At 50.6% G+C, this 25,428-nt stretch overlaps 2 protein-coding genes across 6 annotated transcripts in view; both read left to right on the forward strand.

Annotated features, from left to right (window-relative positions):
• Positions 1–6,561, forward strand: part of Slc24a4 (solute carrier family 24 member 4) — a 154,100-nt gene extending 147,539 nt beyond the window's left edge. For all 3 annotated transcript variants that reach the window (XM_063241431.1, XM_023561884.2, XM_023561883.2), the window contains one exon: positions 495–6,561. In XM_063241431.1, coding sequence (XP_063097501.1) covers positions 495–647 — 153 coding nt within the window. In that variant the 3' untranslated portion in view covers positions 648–6,561. The remainder of the gene's footprint in view (positions 1–494) is intronic.
• A 7,608-nt stretch (positions 6,562–14,169) lies between these two features.
• Rin3 (Ras and Rab interactor 3) overlaps positions 14,170–25,428 on the forward strand; it is a 114,830-nt gene continuing 103,571 nt past the window's right edge. Inside the window, exon 1 of one of the 3 annotated variants that reach the window (XR_010044811.1) lies at positions 14,170–16,065. Coding sequence is in view for 2 of the 3 variants with exons in the window: in XM_063240903.1 (XP_063096973.1) it covers positions 16,022–16,065 (44 nt within the window). In the remaining variant the exon portion in view is untranslated. The remainder of the gene's footprint in view (positions 16,066–25,428) is intronic. The other 2 variants (XM_063240903.1, XM_063240902.1) reach the window with 2 other exon arrangements.

Below are 25,428 nucleotides of genomic sequence, written 5' to 3' on the forward strand. Positions count from 1 at the left end.
CGCTTCTTTTCTTCTTGGTACCTGGTCCAGTGTCCACTCTCCCAAGTGCTAGTAGGAGTGTGCCCTCTTCTCCCAAAATATGCACAGAAAAGGACAATCCAAGATGCAGTTTGCCAAGAGTGGCTTATAGGAGCCTTGCATAATTTGCTCAGTGAAAAAGACCACAATACTCTGATGCAAAGGACAAAAGCCGTTCAACCCTAGAGAAGGCCTGGGACATGTGCACCTGAGAAGTGACCTCTCTGCCCGGGGAGGGTCAGTGGCCCTTGAGTGTCCTGGGATCAGTAGAACCTCCCAGGAACGTACCCTGATGTAGTCAAGTCTACATATTTGGGGCTGATTCTGGTCAACCTGAAGATAAGCGTGGTGGGGCCCATTCATTCTTGTTCACATTCTGCAGAAAGTTCTAGGGTTGTTAACACACATGTTCATTTTTAGCCCCAAAGCCCTTGTTTGCTGGCCCCAAGCCCAGCTCTCATGCTCTCTCCTCCCAGGTCCTTGGCATCCACCTCAACAAATGGCGGCTGGACCGGAAGCTGGGCATCTATGTGCTTGTCCTCTACGCCGTCTTCCTGTGCTTCTCCATAATGATAGAGTTTAACGTCTTCACCTTCGTCAACTTGCCCATGTGTCAAGAAGACGAATAAGAGGAGCTGCCGCCCCGGGAGCTGTTTCAGCCACCTGTGACACTGGTGACCTCTTCTCTCTCTCCTTCCCCACCACAGGTCTGTCCTGCCTGGGCAGCCACCGTCTGTTCTTCATGAGCTGGAAGGAAGGGCCATTGTGGTCTTTGTGTAGTCACAGGCCAGCTGCTGGGCGTCCGTGCCTCCTGGAATCCTGCCCCACTCGAGGCAGGTTTGGGGGTTCATTTGAGCCGAGCAGCTCCGCAGACCCCTGAGCTGCCAGCCCCAGGGCTGTGTGTCTCTTTGTTTCTCGCACACTGTAGTCAGAGGGCCTCCGCGTGCAGTTTTCTTTCTGTCACCTGCACAGCCTTGACATGAGGCAGTCAGTGAGTGCGAGGTCTCCTGGGGCCAATGCAAAACAGAGCAGTTGCTCTCAAGTGACCTCTCTGGGTCACAGGGTGAGCCCCTTAGGCAGCACATGGTACCAGCTGGCAGCTCTTGAGGTTTGGAGGAGGCAAGGCATCAGCCTGCTGGGGGTTTGAGACCAGGATGGCTGACTTTCCGCTCCTTTTTCTGGAAAAAAATAATTGGAAGAATGGAAACTTTTTTTCCCCAGCAGAAGAGAGAAACACAAACAAAATACTCTTATTATCCTTTTTATTGATGCATTCAGAGAACAAGCAATGAAATACTAAAAATAAAACATCATATAGATCATCATACTTGAAAAACATCATTCCACACAAAAGGATCATGATGGGACCAAAAAGGTAACCCTTGCAAAAAGTGAATCCTTTGTGTATCATCCTGCTTTGACTCTAAGACTTCTGGTTTGGAATTTAGAAAGAGGTGAAAGACCACCATGGAATCAGGTGCTAACTCAGAGACACGGTAGGGTAAACTGTAACGTTTACGGCTAGACATTCCAGACCTTCTGTATGATGCAACACACTGTCCCTCCAAGCATGTTGTTTCTTGTTATTGCTCTAATTTCCAAATCACCTGCGGAGAGACCCAATTGTTTATATGCCCAACAAATTGCAGAAGCGATGGCTCATGACAAGAAGAAAGATTTCCTGAAACACACCAAATTGCTCTCTGGTTAGCTGAAGGCAAGTATGAAAACCATATTTTAGCATGTTTAGAGCTAAGTTTCTTGAACCTTATAGTTTGCTACACATGAAAGTGGGGGTGGGGGTTGATTTAAACAAGATAGAAAATATGAAACAATATTTAGCTTCTTCATAGCTCTAAAATATATATATTTAAAGATTTATGAACATAAACCATTCTTGGGTTCTAAAAGGAAAGCACAAATTAATTTTATATAGAGTGTTTTTTTATTTTTTTAATGTTTCTATTGCAAAAGTCTATCAGATGCGAAGCACTTTTAATATTGAGATATTTTGCACAAAAGAAGGCATGGGACTGACCCATAATGATGTGAGAAGAAAGGATTTGAATGATTCACCAGAAATTGCTTTAAACTGGTAATGATGAGTTTAAATCCTGCAGTTAATCCCTTCCTGAGATGTGGGACTCATCACCCACATTGGAATTTCTAACTATGCCCTTTAAGGCCTCTGGAATTTCCAAAGGAGGAAGTATGCAAGCTTGTGTCCCTTAAGTTCCTGTCAGCATGAACCCACCATGGAACCTCATTCCCATTCCCAGCTTCTCTTCGGGGTTCACATCAGTATTAGTAGCTGCACCAAGTCAAGGGTTACTTTTAGACCTTCTTGCTGGATATGGGGCTCAGCAATCTTCAAATTGAAATGAGTGATTTTCCTAAGAAATGAGCTAAGCAGGAAGGGAAGGAGCCCATAGATGCATTGGGATAAATTGTAGTTGTGCAGGGTTTCAGAGCCACTGGGGATCACTATGTATGCTGAGAGCTTCGGTCACCTGGCACACACACACACACACACACACACACACACACACACACACACCCCTCTGTTTCACAGACTCATGCAAGTTCTGAATTCTTCTGTTTCCATTTTGATTCTCCTAACAGCTGTGATACAAGTAGGGATTATTCCATTTAATAACCAGTTTAGTCTTGGAGAGGTCAAGTGGTTCTAGTTACTGGCCAGTGAGTAGCAGACCTGGGCCAGGCATCAGCCCAGCACCCTCCCAGCTCAGCCAGGGCACTCGGTTGTCCAGCCTGGGGTCGGGTGTGGCTATTCAGGGCCAAGCCTTTGCCCTTGTCTGGGGTAAAACCTCATCAAACACCTAATTGGCTGCTGGTTCTCCAGGTCATCTCCTAGAGAAGGAGATGTCCTCCTCTGAGCTTCCTGTTTTTTCCTGCAAAAGACCAAAACCTCCTTTTAGTTATGACAAGGCATAGGTCACATGGCCTCTGAAGAATTTCCTGCTGGTTTTTAATTCTCTGAAATCCTTGTATAACTTTCAGAGAATATTTCCCAATTACTCTCATCTTCTTCTGTGGAATCCATTTGAGATTGTAAAGTATACTGCAGTTGCAGTTAGAGGTTTAAAAAAATTATATTTTTAATAATGTAGTGTATTCCTCTTGGCTAGTTTCCTTTGGACTTCAATGTGCCAATGTAACTTCCTTAAGGCTCTATGCATTTATTATATCCAGGAAACTATATGTACAGTATAGTCAAAAAATTCTGTTTTTAACTAAATGTTTTTCCATCGTGACTTTAAAGACTTCCTTGATAATTTAAGTCTTGGGGATTTAGCTCAGCAGCATAAGCACCTGCCTTGCAAGCAGGCGGTTGTGAGTTCGATCCCCAGTACTGATTTAAAAAAAAAAGTCTGCAAAGGTCCAGATAACTTAAGTCTTCACTTTTTAAAACAATGCTTTCACCATTATGCAGGATTACTTCCTTTATTTTATGCCCACAGCTAATTAGCTCATTAGCAAGGGGTAATTACTTCTGCTACAAAAATAGTTTTTAAAAAACTGCATGTAACTCTTCCAGAGGGAGGCAGAAAGTCAGAATGAAGCACTGCACTCTGATGGCGAATGTCTATAAAACAGGAGCAGGTGGTCCCCACCTCAAAAGATTGGGAACTTACCCTCCCCAGCCTGAGCACTCTGGTGTGGATGGGGTGCAGTGTCTTGGGATCCTGGCCCTGGGGATCATTCTGGGTCAGCTGCCCTGAGAGCCTGAAAGTCAAGAGCACTGTGGGCAGGTCAGCCTCATCCCCTCCCCGGCCCCATCCTTCCTGGAACTCAGTCTCTAGTCTGCTGTCCCTTGTGCTCGTCTGCCTATCTCCTGTGTCTCTGCTTTGTGCACAGACCTGGCTGCCCTTGTGACTTTCGCCTGCTCATTCCCCTCCTCCCTTGTGAGGGTAACCTCTTGCTTTTCTCTGGCTGTTCCCAGCTTTTGCCAACCCAGCACTGTAAAGGCACAGACCTCCCCACAGCCAGGTTGAACCAGGTGAGATTTGCATCTCACTCAAGGGCAGCCCTAAAGATCCTGACCCAAAAACCCCCATCCTGGGCTGCCCTCTCCTTGTGCACCTGCTCTTCCTTGCTGGTGAGGCCTCGAAGCCTGATCACAGCTGCTGCTACACCTGAGAGCGCTGGAACCCCAGCAGGTGGCCTTGGAACAGTATCGGTACATCCTTGCCCTGTACCTGGCTGTCTCCAGGCCTTGAATCTTATGGCCTCTCCTTTGCCTTAATGCGGGGGGAGGATCATGGGCAGGAGGGACCAGGAGAGGCCCATTCTTTTCCCCCTGGGAAAGGCAGACGAGGAGCCCAGAGCCAGGCCGAGGCTGCTTTCCACTCGCTCCCTCCCTCCCCGAATGTGCAGTGGGCTCATGGGGCTAAGATACTAGAACAGTGGGATCCTGTTCTACTTTTTAAAGTTTCCCCCTGGAGGTCAGCAGCTGAGAAGCTGAGAAGTCCGAGAGCTCCAGCGTCTCCAGTGCACAGTGGACACTGCGTGGCCTCCACATCTCAGATATCTCCCACGGGCTCCCTACTGCTCCCCAGCAATTCCCATGGAGTCAGCCTTCCCTGTAGACAGTTAGCAGGTGTGTTCCAGACACCTGAGGTGGACTACATCGGGGAGCCACTCTTGCCCTAGGGTGAGCAAGTGGATGTCTATTTACAAATTAGAGAAGGGTTCTTTATTCCCATTCTTCCACACATGGGAGCTGTCTTTGCAGGCAAGCCATATGAGTGATTTTAGAGCTTTGAATGTTTTAGGAGGAGTTAAAAAAATTTCAATGGCAAATGGCTTCCAGGTTGCATTTGTCTTTGCTGAATCGTCAAACATTTACAGGCGCACACTGCTAAGAACACAAGCCCTGCTTTGTGTCATCGTTTGCCTGTGTGTTATTAAGATACCCTGCAACTCGTATGGTGTCAGTCTCTAGTTTTTCAGGTTGTGTGTCTTCCTCTTGCTTCTTAGCAGGAGCTAGGAACTTTCTGTCTTACAGCCTGAATGCCCTGGCACAGGAGAGGGGGCTGTGGGATGCGTCTCTAAGAGGTGAAAACACACACTGCCTGTGTGAAGGTCAAGGCCTTGTCTATGTGGCTTTTCTGTCCGTTACAGTCCCCGAGCTGGGGTGTGACTGTTCCTTCGTTAAAAGCCCATTGACAGGTCTGCCCACACCTATTCCCACTCTGCTGCCAGAATCCAAACAGTTGCTCCTTATGCACCATGTTAGTTGGGATTTTTCCATTTACAAGGCCAACGGAACCCTCAGTCCTGCAGAAAGCACGTAACCTTTGCATCTGCTCACTGGAAAACAATTTTTTTAAAGAGAAGGACCATGAAACTTTTGATTTTCTAGATGCATGTTTCAGAATAATCAGGGTTTATATACAAAGGGAGGGTCCCAGACCACAGTAGAGTTGCCTTCCAACAGGAAGAGGCCTTTCCTCCTTCTGAGGGTGACTTGGCTGTGAGCCAGGCTGCTGTTTCCCCAATGTTCTGGTGGACTCTTCTGGCTCCTGGGGACCCTGCCTCACATCGCATCTTGGCCCCTCAGCGCCAGAGCCCCCATAACCTACTCTGGGTTTTGCCATGTGGCTCACACTAGGGATATTTGGGAACCCAGCAGACAGAATCATGGCTGGGCCACGGTGACTGGAGATTCCATAGGGTGGGGAGGCTTCATGCATAAGACCGGGCTTCCAGTTTACAGCACTCATTCCCTGGCAGGGCGCCTCTGCCTGTGTCTCCCATCCAGCTGGGAGCAGTTGCTGATGTCTGAACACAAAGAGAGCTTTGATTGCCCAGAGAGGAAAGAGGCTGCTGGCCAGCTGGGGCCAGCTCCAGGGCAGGGCAGGATCTCCAAGACGAGGGCCAAGCAGGGTGAAGGGGAAGGCTGGCAAGATTTCTCCAGGGTGTTTGGATCTTCTTGAGGTACAGCCAGAACCTCCTTATAAACAACCCATCCAGCTTCTGGGGCTGTCCACACATGGCCCCCTGGAAGACATTGCTGACAAGTTGGGCCGAGTGCCGCCATCTTTGTTCTCTCTCTTTGACAGGCAGAGCAGGAGCAATGGGTCAGAAAGTTGTAAATAATAAATATATTTATGCCGCTATTTATTTTTTCAATACCTGTGGCCTCCTGCACTGTGAATGCTCTGTGATATGAGATTCTTAGTTCAATAAAAACTGTCATCAAATTGGAATGAATTGATATTACTGGTTCCTAAACGCTGGCATGAGTTTACTTTTATTGTAAAGAAAAACCTACAGTAAATATGAACTAAACTTTCCTGAGAAATCTAGCAGTCAGTATTGTAATGCAATATATCAAAAAATCTGTACACTGTCAATAAAATAAGCGAGCACAAGCTGTCTTGCCCCCTGTAGAGCTTCCATTCACCTTTTCACAGACATATACATGTTTGTATTTTTGGAAAAAAATTACACTGGAATAACAGCCATTGGAAACCATTTCTATTTGCATACTGAGAAAAAAATAAACTTCAAAAAGGATGTGAGATTGGAGCTTTTGATTATAATGGTCGGAAATGAAAAAAGCAAAGCGAAACTTGTATCTGGTGGACTAGCATGAGTGACCACCTGGTCAGCTTCACAGGTGGAGGACCTGTACAGTCACACTACACATCACCCCACATTCAAAGGGCCCTAGCATGGCTGTCACCATCTTAAAAGTCTTAATGATTCTTTAAGCAGATCCTACATTGTGTTTTGCACTGGACTTGGTAAATTATGTAGCTGTCGTCATCAGGAAGATTTCTGCCACTGGCTCTGGTGTCGTGGGAAGTGAAGGGCGGTGGGTAGAAGTGATGGTTAATTTCTTCCATCTGTCAACTTTCCTGAGTCCCAACTGCTTGACTGCCACCACAATTCAACATGCATGAATCATGTGAACATTTTTTATGTGTATGTCGAGAAGGATTCCCAAATCCTGAACCCAGATCCTTCCCACTGAGCTATATTCCCAGCCCTCTTTATTTGATACAGGTATTACTAAGTTCCAAGTTGTTCAGGCTGAGCTTGAACTTTGTAACTCCTCTCAGCCTCCAAGAGTACTGGGATGTTAGGTGCATACCACCATGCTGCCAGTGCCTGGCTTCACTCAGATATCTGGCAAATTAGAAACTTAACAAAGAGCCTGTCTTGGAAAGTAAAAAGGACTGAGGATGGGGTTCTGTGTGATCTGGTTCCCAGAATTGCAAAAGTAAGCTAACGCTAAAGATGGTAGATTGATGGATAGATAGAGGATAGATAAATAGATTGATAGATAGATGATCGATAGGTGATAGATGATAGATAGATAGATAAGTAGATAGATAGATAGATAGATAGATAGATAGATAGATAGATGATAGATAATAGGAGTGGTTCTAAGCAACTCCAAGTCCACCATGGATCTTGGTGCAGGCAGTCTGCTGGCCCACTGTTGGAGAAATAAGACCTTCCTTAATTTTTGTCACTCATCTTTACTAGCTGATGTCTACCAGGAAGAGCAAAGGGGAGAGGCAAGGGGGGAGCAGGAGCGGGTTCTGACATCTCTGTCCCCACCAATGGGCTGCTCCCTGACACTCAGGTACACTCTCCTGTGAGGTCTCACATCCTACTTCGTCCTCAATGTGTGATCACTCTGGGCCCTTGATGTCAGTCATTGCCAGGCCCAGTGCTCTCATTCCTCTCTCTGTCTTTATCTCTCCATCTTCCGACCTCTCCTCTACTTCCTTCATAAATCAGAGTCCTTCCCTGCACTCCATTCTGAAGCCTCTTTATTCTACCCAGTAGTTCTTGATCCTGGCTGCCACTGGAGTCCTCTCAGATGTGGAAAACTCAGGTGCCCAGACCCCACCACACAGAAGAGCCAGCTGGCCTGGGCATGAGGATGGCTCAGAGAATCTCTGCAGGTGATGCTAATGGTCAGGAACCGTCATCCAGCTCAGCACACTGGGCTTGCAGCCCCCCAAGCGGACCCAGCTGGCCCCTCCGCTCTTGTCCCCAAATCAACACTTCTAGCACCAAGGTTCTGGGTCCCTCCAGAGCCATCCCACCCCATATGTAACCTCCTCCTGGGCTCTCCAGCTAGCTGCCTCTCAATCCTTGCAAAATCAGCATGAGCAAAATTAAATGACTGCAAATCTGATTTTTTTAAATGGGCAAATGTTCTCAACAGCTTATTCAAATACCTGAAAACTTAAATACTAACAGGTAAATGGAATAAAAAAAAATTCTAAATCCAAAAAGAAATGCTTACATAATCAGAAAAAAAATCTCACTTGAACTCTAAATGTTGCAAAAGTAGTTAAGGGTAAAGTGGACTGGTGCCCGCGGCTTATTTTGAGATGCATCCAAACACCGATGGATGGATGATAGCAGATGAGGGCAAGTTTAGTAACAGTTCCTGGTAGCGTGCTAATGGTGGGTATGAGTGCTCATTGTATAACTTTTTTTCAACTTTTCTGTATGTTTGAAAATTTTCATAAAATTTTGTGGGAAGCGTCAGATTCATCCTTCAACCCCAAACCTACTCCTTCACTTCACTAAGCCAGTAGAATCACTGCTGTGCACTGCCAAACAGCTGTTGATTTTTTCACTTCTCCTGTGAAACCTGTTTTGCACCCTCTTCCCCGTTGCTGCTCAGCCATCTCCTCCCCACTGCTAGCTCCCACCTAGCCCTGCCTTAGGGTTCCCAGCGGGCCTTCCAGCCTCCACTTCAAGCTCTCCTCCCAGTCCACTCCTCCCCTGGAAGCTGTGAGATCTTCAGAGGAGGCAGCTGCTTCCTCCTCCCTCTCTGGCTCAGCCCTGGGGCCTGTAGAGTAGGCCGTAGGCCAGGGAGGTGAGGTGAGAGGCTGTCCGCTGCCTTTTCTGGAATGTCTGCCCTGGGAGGCACAGGAAGAAAGAAAACCAAGGGATCTTGCCCCCCTCCCCCTGGCAGAGCACTTCCTGGAGGTCACAGCCACAGACCTGAGTCCAAGGGCAGGCAGCAGGCCAGGCCAGTGAGTGCGCCTGAGGCAGGGACATCGTGTCTCTTCTTCCCGCTCAAGGCTGCTGTCAGGAGCAGCAGCTGAACTGAAGCCACACTCCTTCGAAACTGCCTGCTGTGGCAGGACAGCAGGAGGAAGGTACCAAAGAGCCCGCAGAGACGGGCAACTCTTTTAAAAATCCTCCTGCCTCAGCCTCCTGAGTCCTGGGTTTAAAGGCATATACCACTGGCCCAGTCCTTCCTGTACTTCTCTGTAGAAATCAAGTCCCGGGAGATTCCCTATCAGCAGTGGCTAAAAGATCATAGATTTCTCCCTCCCAGTTTAGTTCAGGGCTGGGGCTGCACCCCACAATACCAGGGACCCAGCCTCTTTGCTTCAGCTCTGCCTTCCTCAGCGTACAGATTTTCTCTCAGAGTCCAAATTCACTGCCTAACTTCAATTTGGCTGCAGCCTCTTAAGTCATCCAGATGCAGAGGCAATCAGGTAAGCTACTCCCAAGGTCTTAACCCACGAAAGTTATATAAGAGATTTATAAAAAGTCATTGTCATTTAAAGTTGTTGAATTAGCAGCTCATTTGTTTTGCCTCAGCCCCCAATAGTAACTAATACTGTGTGTATAGTTTTTCCATATTTATTCGGCTATCCCAAGGGCCCTCACTCTAGCCATACAGTACATGAATGAGTCATACTTATAGACTGCCTGCCCAAACACAAATTCCTGGAGAAGGTGGCACAAATCATACCCAATGTGTTCTGGTCCCTGGAGCCTGCCCTGCAACCCTGGCACACAGTAGGACCGCAGCTTCCTGCACCCAGCAGGAACTCTGCTTCCCAGAGCACAGCCCGGCTTCCGGGCTTGACTTGGAGGGGGCCAGCCAGCTGAGCGATGAGGAGCTGCTCATGCTGAATCATCGGCCTCCAGTCAAAAATGTGGCTTTGTTTCCAAGAGGTCACTGTTTCAAAGTCTCTTTCCGGTCGCTCACTCCCAGTGCTGCCAACGCGGAGGAGGGACAGCCCAGCAAGCGGGAAGCCACCTGCACCACTGCCCAAGGCCCTGCCCACGCCAGCGTCCCTCTGAGTCTTCAAGGCTCCCTGCAGGGTCACCCCGCCATTCCTCTTCTGGCCTCCCTGATCTGCCTGGTCTTCAGTAGGTGGGAGGGCGTGGGGTGAGTCCCTCCTGCCGACCTCCATGGCCCTGCTGTCAGAGCCACTTGAATTATGCCTATAACTGATGGCTTTGTTTGTTTAACAAAATACATAACACCCCTACTATAAATTCCACAAAATAATCACAGAATGTTGTCACTGATTTTTGCCAAGTTTTTTTTTTTTTTGTACCAGGCGTTGAACCCATGACTTTGCGCTTGCCAAGCAGGTGCTGTGCCAAACTCTGCTTTCTGTACCAACCTGTGACTTGAACGTTAGAAGTGAATGCATTTTTATTTCCACTAAACAATATGAATGAACAACAACAAAAAAAAGACCTAAGTCAGAACTTCACCCATTCATCAGTGAGATGAGTGATTTTGCTGTGGAACTGGATAACAGTTTCAGAAACCTGGAAGAAGCCAGGCGTAGTGGTGTACGCCTGTAATCCCAGTACTCTGGAGGCTGAGGCAGGAGGATCACCATAACTCTGAGGCCAGCTTGGTCATATAGTGAGTTCAAGGCCAGCCTGGACTGCATATGAGACCCTGTCTCAAAAAGAAAAACAAAACAAACACTAGAACTGTTTTGAGAATTTTTTAATGCTTTTTACAACATTGGCTACGGAGATGACATACTTTTTAAAACTGCTATTTTGAAATAAAACTGACGTACAATAATTGTAGAAGAATAAGTGCACAATTTGGCAAGGCTTGATGTAGTCTTATACCCTTGAAACCATCACCACAATCAAGATACTGAACTTATCTATCAATCCCAAGTTTCTTCCTGTGTGGTCTCGAGCTTATGGCCGTGTCTCTACAAATGGCTTGGCCAAGTATTATCTTCTAATATCAGTATTCATGTTCTTCCTTCTTTCCAACAGTATCTTAGTTTTGATGAAGTTTCAGCCCCTCCCCAAGATCTGGGAGACAATCACCCACTAAGCGTAGGGCCAACACGGCCTCCTTGTTCACGTAAGCCAATGAGTACGTCAGATGAGACCCCCGCCTGGCCCTCAGGCTCAAGGGGCTGTGACCTGCATGTCTGACCCTTGTTCCTGCCACACCACCGTCAGTGGGACCAGAGAGGCAGCTGCTTATTGCCAGAGGTCATCCCAGCTCATCCCAGACCCTCGTCCAATAGGAACAGGGATTTTTGCTCCCATCTGACCATAACCACACAGACCGATTATGTAGTAATAGAGTTTTCTCCGCCCCATGGCCATTTCTCTAAAGTCACAGGAAATGGAAATATTCGAGCTGGTTGGGAGTCAGCAGATGGAAACAACAGAAGAGGAGCTGAGTTCTGCTGATCTACTTTTGCAAAACAATGTATCCTAAACAGCATTCAACTGTATTGTAGTTCTTACCAAATTTATGCTAAACTTTACCTGATAACTGATAAACCAACTTTATCAGTTTTACCAGTCAGGAACTCAGGCTCGTCTATTGATACTTCCGTCCAGTGGGACACTGACAAGGATTACTATGTGGCAGTGAGCTAACAACAGACCAGCTGGGCTGGAGGGTCCCAGAGGCTTAGGCCCCATATCTGGTGTCTTGGTGGATTTGTTCACAATTCACAGCCAGAGGCCACGGGATTGGAGACAGCAACTATCACTCTATAGCTTTGCCATTTTGGCTTAACCTCGCCCATACCCCAGTGGACCCCCATAAGCTGACCAATGGATACCATGTCACTTGCTTCCGGTCAGGTTTGGCAGTTGGAGGCTACTGCAGGGGGCTGTAGGGAGCACAGAGAGCCTGAGCATTTGTTTTGCTCGCTGGATCCCTTGGGGTGGCCATGAGCAGGTGTGCCACTCCTCCACTGCGGTCCTTCTACAGGACAGGTCTGTCTACTTCTGGATCTGGTAGCCACTGTACTCCTTATCTTCTAGGTTCAAGATGGAAACAAATCTGAGGGCTATGGCATGCTCTCTTGCATGTTCCTGCTTACACATTTCTTAAACTCTCTTTGAATTATCCTAATCAGAAAAGCCACTAGAAAACCCGACTGATTTATTGAAGGCATTAACCATAATATAAATAACAGTCAGTATAAATACTGACCACCCACCGTATGCTGTGTCCAAAGCACCTTTCCTACATTAACACTATCAACACACAGCCACACTATGAGGTTGGTGCCATGACTACCCCAACTGTCACATGAGCAAACTGACCCCCAGAGAGGCAAAGCAAGGGATTTGATCACTGGCAGCTTGGCTCAAATCCCTGCTCCTACACACTTCAGAGCAGGGAAACTTCTGTTGACAGGACATGCCGTTTCCAACTCAGCAAAATTTGGGGGGTCTGAAAAACAAGACAGTGTTGTGAGCCATTTTTCTTTACTAACAGCCCCTAAACACTCCCAGGAGGCTCAGAGTTGGCTTTCCGCAGACTGACCCTCCCCCTAAAAGTTCCTGGGTTCCTATCTAGGACCCAGGCTATTGCTCTCACCTCTGAGGACCGAGAGGGTGCCAGGAGCGGATGAAGAACCTAACAAAAGAATGGAAGATGCGGGGTGGAGCTGTCACCGTGCAGAATCTGAAATCTTCTACTGACCAATAACAGAAGCCTGCCTCAGATGAGTTTGCTGCTGATTTCTGTTTGTTTGTTTGCTGTTGGTTGGCTTGTGTTTTGAGACAGGGTCTTGACATATGCTTCAGGCTGGCCTGGAACTCACTATACAGTCCGAGCTGGCCTCAACTCTCAGTGATCCTCCTGCCTCAGCACCCCAAGTGTTGGAATTATAGGCATGCACCACCATGCCCAACTGAGTTTGCATTTTTAAGAAAGGAAAAGTAAATAAGAAGGAATGTTATTGGTGCTTTTAACTAAGGACTAACTGTGGACATGTCTATAAGCATGTTAGAATCCAAGCCTCAAAGGAGGTCCCTAGGGCAGAATCTCTGTCCACATTGCTTTCCTATATCTTGGCTCCATCCCTGAGTTAGAACTACACTATATGGTGGCATAGAGTGGCCCCAAATCTGTAATCTCCCAGTTTAAATCTACCTTGGGGTTTAAGGGAGACTGAAGTATTTTCTGATAGCACCAGCCAGTCCCAGGGAAAGATCTGATTGGTCAAGTAGAGTCACATGTTCATCCATGAACCAATCATTGTGACTGGTGAATGCAGGGCTCTGATTGGCCAGACCTTATGTCTGGTCAGGATTCAGCAGAGGCCTTAGCTGACAGCAATTGCTCAGATTTCTGGAATCCTGGTAGTCTTGTCTTAGTCTGCTGTCAGTAACAGGGTCACCATGGGGCTTGATGTGGTGTCCACCTGAGGAGTTCTGGCTTCTCAGAACAGGTGAGCAGTGGGGCTTTTAGGGGGACTCCATGGGGATGTGATGGGAGCCTGGGGCTGGTCCCCTGGAACCCAGCTCTGAGGGCCCTGTCCTGTTCCCCAGGAGTGATTCAGGATGCTTGAGGGAAGACTTTTTGGGGTCAGAAGTGGTGGCAGGGCTTCCTTTTGGTCAGAGATAGTCTAGAAGGGACTGAAGGACCATTCCAGGCACAGCAGTTGGGTGGACCACAGACGGGCTCAGGGAGGGCTGGGGATGGCTTGCGGGCATGTTTTAGGAACAGCAAGAGACAATCATCGTGCTCTATTAGTCATCTCACTTGTTCTCAACACTGTCACAGGTGAGCAAGCGAGGTTCTGGGAAGGGTCCAGCCGAGGCCACCCAGCTAGAAGGCCTTGAGGTTAGATTTCAGCTTGGATCTGTCCTCAGTGCTCACTTTTCAAACAGGAAGCTACAGTCCTCTCAAGGGAAACGGTGGAAAAGTGATCTGAGATGCCTTAGCCTTGGAGGAGAGAAGTCACTGGGGCCTGGTCATGACCTAGCAATCGAGATCTGGAGGAATCTGGATTACAGTGGTATGGCCGCCGCAGCCAGGGTGGCCTCCTGGGGGCCACGCTTTTTGTGTGTTTTCTTAAAATAATAGCTTTACTGGGATGCAATTCACATGCCACAATTCACCCACTTAAAGCGTATAATTCAACGGTTTTTAGTATAGCCACAAAGCTGTGCAAGGATTACCACAATCAATTTTAGAACATTTTCATCACCCCCAAAAGAAATCCTGTAAGTATGACGAGGCATTCTCCACTCTCTACTCCTCGGTTCCTGGCAGCCACCAAGTTACTTTCTGCCTCTGTGAATTTGTCTGTTCCAAACACTTCATGTAAATGGAATGAGCTTCTTCATGACTAGTGCCTTCAACTTAGCATGCTTTCAAGGTTCATCCCTCTTACAGCAAGTGTATCTTGAGGGTTCCACTCCTTTTCCTGGCTGAATGACCAGGCGTGCATGAATATACCACATTGTGTTTATCCCCTACCAGCTCGGGGACATTGGGTTACCTCCCCTCTTGCCATTATGAGTAAGGCTGACGTGAAGGATTTCACACAAGCTTTTGTATGGAGGTGTTTTCACGTCGCTTAGGTATATTCCTAGGCATGCAGCTGCTGCCTCATAGAGTAACTATGTCCTGTTTGAAGACCTGCCAGCTTAGTCCCCAGAGCAGCTGCCCAGCATTTCACATTCCTACCAGGAGGTGGTACGTTTAATGTATGCTCAGATACTGGGATTCTTTCCTCTCTAACTTCTGAAGGGCTGAACTGAGGGAAATTCCAGGAAAGACAGGGATGTGGGGCTAGGGCTAGCAGCCTGGCCAAGGTATGCAGGGTGGAGGGGGCTGGCAGTGCATTCACCAGAGCACTGGGCTTTGGTCCTGTCTGCCTCTGCTTGCTGCGTGACTGTGGTCAGGTCACTTCCTCTCTCTTGGCCCCAGTCTCCTTATCTACGACATGAAGGTGTTATACCATTGGGTGAAGCCAAGGACGGTGGCGAGCACTCTGCAGTGCACAGTGCAGCCCCAGTAGCAAAGCACTGTGTGGCCCCAGCTACTCCTAGAGTCTAAACAGAGAAACCCTGCCTTGGTTGAGGCGGCCTCAGAGGGACCAGTGCTACTCAATCACTTTCAAACATGCTGAGGCAGGCAGTGGGCTCAGACGGCACCACTGAGTCCCTGGGTACTTGGACAAGATGCCTCCCGTCCTGCTGGGGTTGCTGTGGGTGCCTGGTTGTGGGATCCCGCTGGCTTTCACCCACTGCTTTCATCTAAGTGTGGTGTCCTGTACACCTGAATTCAATGCCAGACTTGATGGAACAGCCTTGTTAGGTGGTGAGGTCATCATCAGTGGAGACATCTCAGAGAATGTCACCTGTCAGAGATGTGACTCTGTCACTGTCAGAGACTCAGGTCTGGGCTCCTCTTGAGGCATTTCTAAGCTCTCTGGGGCGAAGGGCCAGGCCGAGGCTTCCTGCTGAACCCAGAACACCCCAGGAGCTCTGGGCATCCGCACCTGGCTCCCGAGCTGGGGCTGGCAGGAGCGCAGAGCGCCTCTTTCCCGCGCTAGGCTGGAGACTTTGCTCTAAGTTTCCCTCTCCCGAGCCCCCGCCCGCGGAGGCGGCACCGAAGTCGCGCGCTTGGGCCCTGCCGGGGGCCGTGCCGGGCTTCCGTGTACCCCGGGGAGCTCGGGCCGCGAGCCGCCAGAATATGTATGGCCCTTGATTAAAAAAACCCCTTGACCACCAAGGCCAGCCTCTTCCTGAAAGCCCCGCTCGCGGCGATACAGGAAGTGGCAGGGAGCGAGCGCCCGGCGCTCGGCGGCGTCCCCACTCGGCTCTCGGGGCTGGCGACGGCGCCCGCCCGGGCCCCTCCCCAGGGCAGCCGCAGCGCCATGCGGGCTCCCTGGGCGCCGCGGGCCGCTCCGCACGCCTGAGTCCCGCGGAGCAGCGACCCCGAGCCGCCGGCGGCATGATCCGACGGGCAGGAGCGCCGGCGCGCGGGGACCCTGCCGGGTAAGTCGGCGCCGGAGCCCCCTCCCGTGGCGCCCGCGCGGCTACTGCACGCCTCGGTCTCCCGGAGCCCTCGGAGCTCCGGGAGGGTCTCCGGCTTCTGGACCTCGGGGAAAGGGAGGGTCAGGCTGACTGCAACCACAAGTCCAGCCACGGCCAAGGCTGGACCTGAGTTCTGCGGGAAGGGGGCGGCCCTGGGTCTCTGCAGCGATCTATGATTTGGAGAAACTTTTAAGCCCGACTTTGCTCCTTGGAAAACCAGCGCACACTTTCCGCGTCTGGGCAGCGGGGTGTCCAGGGAGAGCGTCTCTACCTGTCGGAGCCAGGGTGCCTGTGTAGACCTGGCTCCTTCTTCTGGTTCCTTCCTGGCTTGAATTTTGGATGGGAGCACGCGCGGTCCCGGACCCGCCGACCTTCAGCACTGCCTGAGTCCAAGGCTCGGCCGGGTGTGGGTTGAGGAACCCGAGGTCCAGCAACTCGCAGGCGTCCCGAACCCGACAACGGACCCTCTTCTCTGGACCCAGGCCCGCCTGGGTCTCCTCCCCCATTCCATTGGCCTGGCCCCGGACTGTAACCTTCGACCCGGCCTTTGCCGAACCTGGTGCTCTGAGAGGATCCAGAGCGCTGGGCTGTTCGTGGTCCCCCGGGGCGAGGACGCAATTTGGATAGCGTGAAGCTGAACGGTGTGGAAGCCGGCTTCCTAAACGGATTGCTAGTGTCTAGTTTTCTGTCCCCCATTGACCCGAGCTCTCAAGCTGCTCAGCGCTTCGATCTGTGAAGATCCCTGCCTGGCCCAGGGGGCGTCCCTGGAAGCGTTAGGGTTGAGAAGAAGCCAGCTTCCGGGCGCATTCCTGAGAGAGCTTCTGGGAATCTTTCCGAGTGCCTCAGCTGATGGGCACGTCTCAGGGAGCCCTTCCCTGGTTTTCTGTTTAAAAGCCCTGGGTCTGTCTCACGATGGACACTCTGTTGCTCCCTGGCCAAGCTCTGCAACCGGGTCTCTGCCCTGCAAAGCACGAGAGTTGGGCTGATCCTTGGGCAGATCTTGTGCAGCCCCTAGACAAGAATGGGACACTGGGAGTGGCTTGCAGGGGCCCTGAGGCGCTCCAGACGCCTCTCTCCACCCTTTCTAACTTTCTAACTCTCAGCTGGAAACCCGGTGACTGGAAGCTTTTCCTTGGAAGAGATCTCTGCAATGACAAATGCCATCCGGTGGGAGGAACTGGGAATTCCCAGGGGGACGTCCCCCCCCCACTCAGGTTGCTGGGTGGAGCCAGAAAGGAGGGGGTTCCAGGAAGGAAGGGAAGGTGAGAGAGGCTGGGCCCTGATCTTCCCAGCTTCCTATTTTCCCCAGGAATGACCCAGCCTGACCTACACTTCCCTTGCCTTTGTTCATTACTGGGCTAGTTATTTAATCACTGTGCACCTTAGTTTACTTTTCTATAAAATGAGAGTCAATAATAGTATCTCCGCCTGACATGTTGTATTAAGGATTAAATTTATAGAAAGAATTCCGCATCTTGCCCTGGCGAAACCCTTAATAGTTATTATAATCTTTGTGATCTTTTGTCGGGTGTGACCCCTCCTTTTGTCATGTTACCCTGAGCAGTTGAGCTGGCCTCTGCCTGGTCATGGTAGCACCTCCTTCACAGGTTTGTTATGTGGGCTGGGTGAGTCAGCAGGCAGGGTTAACACACCATCTCAGGCCTGCTTGGAGCAGCGCCTGGTACATCCTAAGTGCTCTGTGAGTCTTGGTTTGCTGCTAAAACTCTGCACTATTTTAGAACACCTTTTGGATTAGACAGGTTCCTGGAGCCTCTCATTACTGCAATGCCCAGAAGCTGAGAGGAGAAGCAATCAAATGCTCTTCCCTTCCTACACCTCTGACCACCCTAGGCCCTGCAGAGCACAGGGGCCGGCGCTGGGTCCTCAGTGCTGGTCGGAGTGTGTTCGTGACCCTGTGGTTCCAGAGCCCCCTCCTTGCAGTCTTGCAGCTCTGGTAGCTAGGTGGGCTCTCCTATCACACCTCCACGGGGCCAGGATGAGGTCACTGGAGTGCTGGCCCTGGAGTAGGCGGCTGAGGCTCTTTGCAGCCAACTCTATTTCTTATTGGCTGGGGAGAGAAAATACAGGCAGGTTGCCTGGTATTCTGGGCACCAGCACTCCCCCCCCCCCACCCTTCAGGACTATGCATTCATCAACAAGCACTGTGGGGCACAAGGGCCCAGCATTAAAGCAGGACCCTGCCTACTTGCCACTGATGCATCCCTGGAGAACAGACAAAGGTCAGGGTAGGGGTGTTGGGCACCCAGAGGGTACCCTGCACAGGCAGTTGAAGGAGGTCCCTGTGGGAAAGGGCATTTATCAGAGGCCAGAAGGACTCAAGGGAGCAAAAGCAAGGATGGGGGTGCAGTTGGCTAAGGAAGCAATGAGACCAGGGAGACGGGACAGAAAATGGTGGGACCTGTAGGGCTGGAAAGGCTGTGGTGACTGCACTAGCTGGCCAGGGCCAGGATTTGCATTTGTACAGGGAGTTGACAGATAGTAAGTAGAGACAGAAACAGAGACACCTGCGGGAGCCCTTGTGGTTACCAGGAATGGCCAATATTGGGCGGGCAGTGGAGGCTGGAGATGGTAGAGCTGCAGGATTTGCTGACAGACTGCAGGTGAATTGGAGAGAGCAGGGGAGAGAATGGCTCTGGTGAGGCTGAGATCGAAGGGCCAGCGCTTCAGGGGACAGGTGCCAAACTGCGGAGGAGTCAGCTGAGGACTCCTTCTCCTCCTACCCACTCGAGCTGCAGCTTCTGGGTTTCAGGGGGACCTGGCAGGCACCCCATCTGCTCATCACAAGAGCAGACCTATTGCGTTAATTTAAATGAAGAAATAGAGACCCAAAAGTGTGGACCTCTAGTCTCCTTGGCTTGGGAGTCCTGCCAAGGAGCCCCTCAGCCATTCTAGGCTCCAATCAAGGAGTTGGGCGGGGGGAGTGTCTTCCAAGGGGTGGGGATTTAGGGCTGGAGTTCACCACTTCAGCTTTGCCCTTTGACCTGGGCTCCCTTGCTTTCTGAGGTTGATGCTCTGAGGGGTCCTGGCTGCCATTCAGCCTGAACACCCACAGCTTCCTCTAGCCCCAACAGAGATTCTGCTCTCCCAGTGCCAGTGCATACCTGGGGTCCCAGGCCTCCAGAAATCCCACTACCTGCCCTGAGAGGCAGCTGGGAGTGCAGGGGTTCCAGAGTGCCCTATGCTATGGCTTCTTGTCCTGGTCCTGGGTCCCTGTTTAGTAATCACTAGGGCACCTATATTTTAACCCCAGAGATTCAGAAATCAGAATAGAATCCTGCCAGGTATTGGTCTTTCCTGGTTGTTTGAGGGAGGCCATTTGAATTCCGCCCCCCAACACTCTCTACGGGCTCCATTTTGCAGGCAGGACTCTGAGCTGACCGCATCGCCTCCCAGCATAGGGCCTGGACAGAGATAAATAGATGACAAATAAGTGACAATCATGGCTCCTTCCGTCCGACACTTTCCACCATTCCTCTTGTCACTATGAGTGAGTCATCTCCTGAGTTTGTATCACCAGGACAGTGACAAACCAGAAGAACTAGACAGGCAGCAATGAGGAGAGGAGGGAGGGGGCCAGGACACGATGGGGGCTTCATGCAGGACCCCACCCTTGGGGTCTGGCCACTCTAGCGACTTAGGGGGACTTCTGTGCTTAGAAGGGCCATGATGTGAGTGCAGGGACCCAGAGAGGCCCCCTAACTGGAGTGGCGGCCACGAGTCATCATGCTTTAAGTTATTTAGTGCTGATCTGATGACCAATTCTAGAACTTTCGGTCAATGTAGCTGTTACCCTGAACCTGCTGTTTACACCGAGAGCCAGGAAGTTGCACTTGCTTCTTCCCAAGAATGCAGCTAAAGATGCAAACATCATGAATTTTCTAGTGTTGATCCACCCTGAAGGTGCCCTCTTGGTGATGTGGTTCTTCTGATAGGGACAGAATTGGGGGACCCTGAGGCCTGGACACGTGTCTTCTGTGGCTGTGTGCCCGCCACAGTCCTTGGTGGCCCAGAGCTGCACACTGTCCTGTTAAGGGCTTTGAGGAAGCCCTGTCATTGTGCTATGAATCCATTTTTATACTTAGCAGCTTTAGAGAAACCAAAACCCCTTTAGTGTTGTGTCTTTAGTGTTGTGTCAGGCCTTTTTTTTCACATCCTGTGTCCTGCACTTAGTTGTCACTCAACAAATGCCTGAAGACTATGAGACTGCATGTGATTCTGAAAATCTCCAAGCAGACTTCTTTGTGTCTGAGGCACCTGAACAATTTATAAGGTGGCCAGATGCTCCAGTGGGCCGTGGCCCAGGACTGGGGTGGGGAACCCAACTCCCCTCTGCATCAGGTCATGGTCCTCATGGTCATGAGTGGGGACCCTGCTTAGTCTTCTCTCCCCTAATGGACCCTTCCTAGCTGTGCCCCCTGTGCTTCTTGGAGAGAGGCTGGGAGAGAGCAGCAGTTCAGGATTGTGTCCTTAACCAGAGGGAGGATGCTAGATAGATGTGCAGCTTCTGGAGACCCAAATGCAGGTTTCTAGATTCCTGAGAACTAGAAATTTAAGAGCACTATGCTGTATATGTGTGTGTGTGCACACGTGTGTGTGCACGCATATGTGTGCACTGCTCTCTTGATTTGGAAGATGCTTAGGGACATGCATGTAGTGGGACATCAGCAGGCTGGAGGGTTCTCTCGGGTCCTTCTGGTGTTCTGAGATTCTTTGTCCAGGAAGCAAGTAACCCCTTCCTTCCCTCTTACCTCACTGTCCCACTGTGAGAAGGGAGTGCTCAAGGCCTGACCTTTGGTGATCCTCTGAATTCCTGGCCCACAGGCAGCAGAAGCAGGATCCTAGGGTACTGTTGGGGATTGGGGTTAAAGCATCAGCCACAAACAAGGCCCCCACTTCTTGTTGATGGCTGAGTAGGCACAGCCTGTGAAAAACCTGTGGGTGCCTTTTTCTAAGTGCAGACCCAGAAAGGAGCCCTCTGGACCATGGCCTGACCTAGAACCTGGGAGGAAATGCTTTTACACTGCAGTGGTAGTAGACGACCTTTTGAAAAAAGGCACCCTTGGTTTTGGGGGTTCATTTTGGGTCGAGGCCCCTGCTTCCTGGATGGTGTATGGAGAAAGCTTCCGTTGCAGGAGCCATCAGGCAGGTTGGCATGTCCCCCTGTGTGGGGCTGCGGAGGTGGCAGACAGCCGGCCACCAGGAGAGCAAAGGCTTCATCAAAGGCCACCCTGCGGGGTCTGGGAAGGATGAAGGGAGATGGTGCTCAGACCAGGGGAAGGAGCCAACCAGGCTGCAGCTTCTCCCTGGCTCACCCAGGGCTGCCCCACACAGCCAGGCGTCTGTGTAGGAAGGGTGACAGTGATACCGGGCACCTCGCACCACCAGTGTGACACAGTGAAACCGAGCATGCCCTTGGAGGAGTGAAGAGGGCTGGTGGCTGTGCAGGAGTCCTGTCCTCGGTCTGGTGTCCACCAGGCAGCAGGGAGGCCTTACTGACCTCCTGTCGTGTGGCTGTAGCATTTCAGAGAAGAGTCTGAAACATGGTGGCCTCTGCCTCGGGCACATGTCCTCTCTAGGGGTCAGGGCTGGAGAGCGGCTGTCTCAAAGCAGAAGCAACACTCGGCCTGGAGCTCTCGAAGCGGCCACAAACCCCTTTTCTATCTTGCTTCCATCCCCAGGGTGCCCCTATTTCAGCCGTAAGCCTCTGAAAGAATGACCCAGTTTGCTAGAAAATGTCGGTTCCTTGTTAGACGAAATGGCCCGGGGAGAGATTGTGGTCAAGACTTGTCTGTGTTTGTGGCAGTGGTGCACACGAGGCCGCTCCTATGGGTGAGTGATGCACCAGCCTTTGGGTCAGGGCTTGCATCCTCCCACCTGGGGGCTGGGGACTGAGAGGTGGCCCTGAGCCTGGGGGATAGGGTTCCATGAGAGGGAGGGAGGCCGGAGTGGGGTGTAAGGGTTCTCAGCTCCCCCACCTCACTGCTGACTCTGGGTTTCGCAAAGCCAACAACTTTTTAACTTCCTAAGTTAAGAGATGACAGTCCACAGCAGGTGTGGGGGATGGAAGTAGGAACCTATTTTCTGAAAGATCAGCTGCTGAGGGGTGAAGGACCCCAAGAGGAAGGCACAAGGTAGCAGAGGAGCCCTCCCTGGTCCGGCACTTTGCCCAGGGCCCAGTCCTTGTGTTCTTCACCCACAGAGGACAGGATGTGATTTTTAAATAAGGACTTTGCATCTGAATTTACAGTCTGGTGGTCTCAGGCCATAGTCAAGCTGTCAAGAAAGAATTTACTTTGTAATCCCAGCACTCAGGAGGCTGAGACAGGAGGATGGCTGTGAGTTTGAGGCCAGCCTGGGCTGCAAAGTGAGTTCAAGGCCAACCTGAACTGCATAGTGCAAGCCTGTCCCCCCCCCCCAAAAAAAAAGAGAGAGAGAGAGAGAAGCCGGGGCTTCTTTCCCCAGTCTCCATGTCCTGTTTGCTTAACCTCAGCTAATGTCAGAGAGGGATTATGTATATTTCCCTAGCATGTTGCAGCCAAACAAAGGACTTAGCCTTGGCTGACTGTACCTGATGACACTGGTTGTGCTTGCACCTTTCTATTCCTGACATTTGTTTTTTTTTTTTTTTAACAGAACATCCATCTCATATATATTCAGGCTTTCTTCTTGCAGTGAGTCCTTCTTTATCCATCCTTACCCATCCAACTGCCCTTTCATACATTCGTTGTCCATGTATTCACCATCCTTCTACCCACCCATCCATCAATCCTTTCATCCACCTACACACCACTGTGTACACATATTCTTGCATCCATTTGTGTATCCACCCACCCATCCACTTGAATAATTAGGAATTTTTAGTTTATCTACAATTTTATATTAGTGAGTTTTTCTCATTGCTAAGACAAAATACCCAACTCCCAAAGTTAAAAGAGCAAAGGTTTATTTGGTTCATAGTTTGTAGAAGTTTCAGTTCATATTCAGCTGACTCCAAGACGGGGTGCTAAACCAATCAACAGACTTCTAGTAATCACCCACCTCATAGCATTACACCACAAATCAATCACATATTCTCAATTCAGCCACCTCTGAAAAAGCCCCACCTATGACTGCATGAGGCTTTGGAGGGACATCTAGACACAAGCCATAACACTTACTAATGAAAACAAGTTACATCTACACACAACGAGAGTCTAGGAAACTATTTAGAAAAGTGTTCAGGTTGTACTTGGCTATGATAAGCAGGAAGGGCTCCCGGGTGGAGGTGGTGTTTAGGTTGGGTTTTATAGTACAAGTAGGATTTCAATCACTGAAACTGGATGTATGCCAAGGATATTCAAGAAGGAGACAACGCTGGGTGGGAGAGCAGGGCAGGCCAAGTGTGCAGAGCCCTGAAAAGCTGGAGGGGGTGGGGAAGTGCTGCTGTACGTGAGGAGTGTGGAAAAGGGGATCACACTTAGCTACATGAGAAGACTTTGACTTTTATTTAGCAAAGTGCCAAAGGCCACAGGCCTGCCTCTCCACTTAACAGTGAATGGCCAAGGCTGTGGGCCACCCACTGCCTTTCAACCTGTCACACTGTCCTCCCCAAACTGCTGCAGATGGGCTGATGGCACTGGGAGGGTGACGGTGACAGTGATTCTCCCTGGGAGTCATGAATACAAATCAGAGTGAAAAAGTCTGGGGGTTTTCGGGAGCATTCCCACCACCTGTAGCCCTGTGTCTAGAAGCAGAGCAGGTGACAGGCGGTCCCCATCCCTTAAATCAAGCTGCGAGTTAGTTTCCGGGGTTGCCGTAACACTGTGCCACAGACAAGGCCCCTTGAGACAGATGCTGATTCTCACAGCTGTGTGGTGGGCAGAAGCCTGCAGTCCAGGTGCCCGCCCCAGGGTCCTCCTTCCTGCTGCGTCTTGGGCTCTGTGGCTGCAGACTGTCCTCGCAGGGCTTGGGTTGTAGCTGCATGCCTCCTGGGTCACCTGGCCCTCTTCTCCCTCATGTCTTTTGTTCTTATAAGGACACCAGTCAGATTGGGTTTAGGGCCGGCCTTGCTGTAGGATGACCTCTGCTGAATTAATTATATCCACAAGGACCCTGTTTCCAAATAAGGCCACATTCTGAAAGTCTGAGGGCTTAGGACTTTGTGTCTTTTGGGGGACATGGTTTTACCTGATATGAGTTATAATGAACAAAGAGTAAAATTCCTTCTTGGAGTGGGCCTTGCTGTGCATTTGGACAAATGTGGTCAGTCACTCACCAGCTCACCTGTCAAGCTGTGGACTCTGGTGCTGTCTCTGCACCAAGTCTCAACAGTGGGACAGAGAAGCCGACTTGCCACAGTGTCCCGCAGAGGCAGAGTGGAGAGATCCGGGCTGTGCACCGTGGGACCTGCCCTGCCTCTCCCAAGGGAGGGTGACTGTTGTGGCTCAGTGTGGCTGTGTGGATGTGTGGGTCAGAGAGGTGGAACAGTGAGAACAGTTTAATCAGGGCTCACAGTCAGTCTTGGCCTCGGTTTCCTCATCTGTAAAGTGGGGGAATTCATGGCCATTTCTAAGTCATGGACTTATGGCTGTGCATGGTGAGGTAATACACATGAGGATCTGGTCAGATGTTTAGAAGGTGTTCCATAAAACTGGATCATTCTCCGTGATCTTCCCAGACTCTGCCATTTACAGTGCCTCTTGTGGCTGTACAGGGCCACGGACTACGTCCGTGTCTTGGAATAGGGAGGCTGGGTGCCCTGTCCTGGTCTTCTGTGAGGCCCCAGGCTGGCCTTTTGCCCTCTCTGATCACTGCTTCCTCCATTCCCACAGTGTGGAGGTACAGCACCCCTGTGTGCTGGGCACTGGCTGAGGCAGTGGGTGACTTGACAGCCCCACTCAGTGCCACTCCCTACAGACCTGGTTTCATGATCCGCCCTGACAGGAGGAGGGAGTCCCAAGTGAGCACCTCTTGGGAACCCCCAAGTTTGGAGGCTGGCAGAGGCCCCTTCTGCAGCTGCCACCTGCTGTGCTCCTCCCCTTTCCTCATCAACATACCCTCTGCCTCTGATGGGAACAGGTGAGGTGGCAGTGGTGGCCTCAACAGCTGCATGGCTGGTGCTGAGCTGACACCTGGCCTGGCTCTGCAGCAAGTAGTGGGGTGCGACCTGCAAGTCCCACCTGGCTGAGGAGGAGCCAGACTTTGAGAACAGGGGCCACTCCGAGGTTGGCCTCCAATCTGACAGGCACATTTTCAGTCGTTCAAAGATTCTGGGCTCCTAAATCGGCCTCACTCACAAATCAGGACTCACAGTGCTTTCTGAGC

This window comes from Cavia porcellus, unplaced genomic scaffold, assembly GCF_034190915.1.
Source record: "Cavia porcellus strain 051 isolate PalLab524CR breed Dunkin Hartley unplaced genomic scaffold, mCavPor4.1 scaffold_31, whole genome shotgun sequence".
In the NCBI taxonomy this organism is placed as follows: Eukaryota; Metazoa; Chordata; class Mammalia; order Rodentia; family Caviidae; genus Cavia; species Cavia porcellus.